Here is a 5000-nt window from a genome sequence, read left to right on the forward strand (position 1 = left end):
AAATAAACAATAGAAATCTTGTTAAATCCACGTTAGTCTTCTCTTCCCTCTGATAATTAAAAGAATTAACAGAAAGTATAGAGTAAAATACTTGCATGCAGGATATACATGCATCCCAGTCGTAGAGTTACACCTGCTGTGCACGCCTGGTTATGATCAGGAAACGGTAAAAATATAGACAAGTCGGTGTGGAAATAAGGCATACCAATTTTTCCAAAAGAAGAAGCCAATCAAAATGCGTCACAATGATATAATATATTGCTAATTTAAAAGGTCATTGTTATAAAAATTTTATGACTGAACAAGACTATTGTTTCTTCAACTTAAACTAAAAGATTGTCTTGTTTTAATTTTTTTTTTTTACAAACGTAGAGCATACACTTGCGTATCGAATCAACTTGGAGATATAGACTCCATATGCAGGTGATAATGGTCCATTGACCTTTGACCTTGACCTAAGAATTTGACCTACCTTTAAAAAAACTTTAATCTTACCTTAACGGTAAGGTTTAGGGCTTTCATACTTCATATGCTTAATCATCATGACATGACCTTTCCTAGAATACCAACAACTTTGACCCATTGACCTTGACGTTTGGCCTTCTTTAAAAAAAAACAAAGTTTAACCTTGGCCATAGCATTTGAACGGTTAAAGCTAGGGCTTTCATACTTCAAATATGTAATCCCTGTGACAAGACCTTTCTTTAGAAACCAACAACTATGACCCTTTGACCTTGACCTTAGAGTTTGACCTAGTTTTAAAAACTTTAACCTTGGCCATAACTGTTGATTAGGTGGTGCTAGGGCTTTCAACATATTTTATTTGCATTTGGAAAAGTTTAAACTTCGCTGTGTTGCCGTACGGGGGGCATCAGTGTTTCACAAATACTATAACATTTTGTTTTCTTTTCTTATATTTATTTGTAATGTTTCCCCCAGTGTTCACTGATGTCCTAAAAATAGCAGCATTAACAAGATGTGTTCATGAAACACTAACCCGTCTGACAACATAGTGAGGGTTAAACTTTTTCAAATGCAAATAAATTATCTTAAGACCCAAATTAAGGCCTCATAAGAACTAGATGCTGTCATGAGACAGTAATACCCGTACTAAGGTGTTTGCCTCTAAATGCACACTCCTTTAAATTGGGCTTTACCAAGAAAAAAGTCAATATAATTCGATAATTTACATAATAGGGCCTCCATGTATTCATCAAATTGAGCATAATATTCTCAAGTGACCATGTGACCCATGGGCCTCGATCTTATAGGTGTAGTGGTTTAGATTTTTATTTCATAGCCATCGTTTCGTAATTCTTATCTTACAAGTATTTGCTGGTATTTCAGTCTGATAATTCTATTTACCATTTGTTTTCAGTTGTTACTTACGTAAAAGTCCTTTATTATTTGTCTTTTATAAGTTAGGACATGAGTTGACATTCCACATGTTTTACTTTTTAAACAGGAAGTGTCATCCATGTTGGCAGTCTTTCCGTAGTACTTTTGATACCTGCGTTCTGATTGGTTAATTTAGCTTTAGGATCTTTGATAGTCATTGGCTTTTATTTTGGGCCTTGTCAGGGTATTTAAACCCGTGTTCGTGTAGTTTTCTTCACTTGGGTTGGGGAACACAGCCTCATGGTTAGTCCCTCTTTTCTGTGCTAAGAAAACCTTATGGTTTATGAGCACTATTTGATTAGATACTTAGTTGACTAAGAAAACCTTATGGTTTAACAAGTTCTCTAGGTTTTGGCTTAGATTTAGTTTCACGTTTTTCACATGTTAGGAAACAGTTAGGATGTAGGGTATTTGAAGTAAATTTAGTTTCCCCTTTCCAAGTCCAGCCTGGTCTAGGGATATGTAGATAACAGGTTTATTTTCTAGAACCACTATTTATTATTTACTTTTGGGTGTTGTTTATTTTCTGGGTCAGTTATTTTTAGAGCCTATAAGAATTAGTATTGATATTTCCAGATTAACTCTAGAGTGTTGATAGTGTCTTATTGGGTGATGTAGCTCATTCCTTTTACATTTTTTTTCATTTTTCTCAGATGTCAGAAGTTCTTGATTTAAATGTCCCGGATGAGGAGATGGAGGCCCTCTGTGGGGAGGATATGATTCAAAAGGAGTGGCCGTCCGAGGGAGACACGTGCCAAATACAGAACTGTCCTTTGACGAATCATACCTTCCACAAGATTGGATCGTACAGGGCACATTTCATCAAATATCATAAGGCTCGAGTTCCAGTGTACTACTGTTACTCTTCATCATGTTCCTTCTCCTCATTTAAGATGAACATGCTTCGGCGTCACATGCGAGCCAAGCACTCAAGTTTACAAGGATGTTGGAATTCGTCCATTATCGATAACCCTAGATTTGTAAACCCCGGCAGAATTGGGATGCCACTTCCCACTATTCACCGGGAGGCACGTGACGTAGCGGCAAGGGCTCGGCAGTGTGCGGTGAAGCCACTCTTTAACCTCCAAGAATGGAATGCTCGGGACCAGAAACCACATTTCTTCTGACATTTCTTTAATTTATTCTGAAACGAAAATTTATTGTGTAAATTTTGTTTTTTTAAGGGGGGAGGAATGTAGTGGTTTAGATTTTTATTTCATAGCCATCGTTTCGTAATTCTTATCTTACAAGTATTTGCTGGTATTTCAGTCTGATAATTCTATTTACCATTTGTTTTCAGTTGTTACTTACGTAAAAGTCCTTTATTATTTGTCTTTTATAAGTTAGGACATGAGTTGACATTCCACATGTTTTACTTTTTAAACAGGAAGTGTCATCCATGTTGGCAGTCTTTCCGTAGTACTTTTGATACCTGCGTTCTGATTGGTTAATTTAGCTTTAGGATCTTTGATAGTCATTGGCTTTTATTTTGGGCCTTGTCAGGGTATTTAAACCCGTGTTCGTGTAGTTTTCTTCACTTGGGTTGGGGAACACAGCCTCATGGTTAGTTCCTCTTTTCTGTGCTAAGAAAACCTTATGGTTTATGAGCACTATTTGATTAGATACTTAGTTGACTAAGAAAACCTTATGGTTTAACAAGTTCTCTAGGTTTTGGCTTAGATTTAGTTTCACGTTTTTCACATGTTAGGAAACAGTTAGGATGTAGGGTATATAAAGTAAATTTAGTTTCCCCTTTCCAAGTCCAGCCTGGTCTAGGGATATGTAGATAACAGGTTTATTTTCTAGAACCACTATTTATTATTTATTTTTGGGTGTTGTTTATTTTCTGGGTCAGTTATTTTTAGAGCCTATAAGAATTAGTATTGATATTTCCAGATTAACTCTAGAGTGTTGATAGTGTCATATTGGGTGATGTAGCTCATTCCTTTTACATTTTTTTTCATCTCTTTAGGATTTTTGACTATTTTCATAAGTATGGAGGCCCAGTAGGGACATAGATTATTTTTCATAAGTTTGCCACATTCCTCCCATTTTTCATTACATTTTTCAATTATTTATTTATTGAGGTTATTCATTGAGATTATTGAGATTCATTTTTTTTTCAGATTAAATTACATTTTATTTTTGATAAAGCTTTATTTATCCTGTGCCATTTTCAAAGACTTTTCTGTTTGTTAAATTTTGATCATTATTTATTATTTGTTATCATTTACAACGGTTAATTCTCACTTTATTAAATCTATAAAACTTACAACTGTGTTTTCATTTAGCGTTGACCATAGTTCAGAAATCCCCTTACCTGGGTTGATCATTGATAACTGGAGATAGTTTACTCCTTTAAGCCGAGTTGGCTAGTAACTTTGGTAATTTATACACTGAAGAGTTCTACTTCCGGTTACATAATTTTTGGTGCCGTGACCAGGATTTCTGAATAGAAACCATGGCTTCGCTAAATTCAGGTTCAGATAGAGTAGGAAGAGCTACATCAACCCCTAGAGTTGATAGGTTAAGTTCTAGTCAAGGTGCTAGACCTAAGCTTATGTCAAGAGTCAAACAGCCCTCTTTGTCCTCTCCTGTGAGTGAGATTGAGATGCATGAGAGTAAACTAGATACTAGCATGAGTGTACAGGTTTCAGATTTAGAACAACTGTTGCAGGACCTCACTACAGACTATGAGAAATGTAAGCATGAGATTGAGGAAACTCTTCGACGCAAACGTCGTGTGTCATTTGCTGAAGGTAATGATAGGGGCAGGCAAGCAAGTCAGAATGAAGTTGTAAGAGAGACAGTGACACCCTTAGCTAGAGTGAGAGAAACAGAGAGTTTGAGTACCTCACCTGCACAAATAAACTTTGCACAGAGAGACAGAAGTGAGAATCTCAGTAGGTCACAGACAAATATGTCTACACTGCCCAGTACCCCTGTAAATCTTGGTAGACCTAAACGTAGAGAAAAAGAACCAGACAAGTTTGATGGTAGAAATGTAGCATGGCAGGATTACTTAGTTCATTTTGAGCAAGTGTCTAATTGGAACAATTGGTCTCATGAAGAAAAGTCCCAGCAGCTAGTTATGTCATTAAGGGGGGAGGCACAGAAAATTCTAGGTGACCTTTCTCAAGAACAGAGAAAAGATTATGACAACTTAACATCTATCTTATCTAGTAGGTTTTGTCCGAAAGAACTTGTAGTTGCACATAGGGTAGACTTTAGGTCACGTCTTAGAAAACAGAATGAAAGCCCTTCAGATTATGGTTTTGCGCTTAGGAGGTTAGGAAACTTAGCTTTTCCAGATATGGCTTATTCTGATAGGGAGATAGTTGTTTTAGAGCAGTTTATGAGTGGAATTGGGAATTCAGAAATTAGATCTCATGTCATTTTACATCATCCTAAGACTTTAGAGAGTGCCATTTCATTAGCAACAGAATTTGAGGCAGTTAAGGGGCCACAACTCTCCATCACTAAGCCAAGTGTAAATAGTGTTAGGACAGATAATGAAACTACACCTGTAAAGACCCCTGATGAGTTATCAAGTTTAGTTCAAACTCTAGAGAAATGTGTTAACAAAATGGCCAATAGTTATA

General features: G+C 36.3%; 2 protein-coding genes across 2 annotated transcripts in view; both read left to right on the forward strand.

Moving 5' to 3' along the window:
- Positions 1-2051: 2051 nt before the first annotated feature.
- Positions 2052-3513, forward strand: LOC134278482 (uncharacterized). Its single transcript, XM_062760802.1, has one exon. The coding sequence runs from the start codon at positions 2052-2054 to the stop codon at positions 2523-2525; it is 474 nt and encodes a 157-aa protein (XP_062616786.1). The 3' UTR covers positions 2526-3513.
- Positions 3514-3520: 7 nt separating this feature from the next.
- The window catches only part of LOC134278480 (uncharacterized), a 2078-nt gene continuing 598 nt past the window's right edge, over positions 3521-5000 (forward strand). The window contains exon 1 of the mRNA XM_062760800.1: positions 3521-5000. This exon is cut by the window's right edge and continues 598 nt beyond it. Within this exon, the coding sequence (XP_062616784.1) occupies positions 3860-5000 (1141 nt within the window). The 5' untranslated portion in view covers positions 3521-3859.

The sequence above is a fragment of the Saccostrea cucullata genome, unplaced genomic scaffold (genome assembly GCF_032062105.1).
Source record: "Saccostrea cucullata isolate Sc308-1 unplaced genomic scaffold, CSIRO_AGI_Scuc_v1 ctg6530, whole genome shotgun sequence".
NCBI lineage: Eukaryota > Metazoa > Mollusca > Bivalvia > Ostreida > Ostreidae > Saccostrea > Saccostrea cuccullata.

Bases quoted from the DNA above. Each gene is read 5' to 3' on its own strand.
- LOC134278482 (XM_062760802.1), top strand. From the start codon at position 2,052: ATGTCAGAAGTTCTTGATTTAAATGTCCCGGATGAGGAGATGGAGGCC.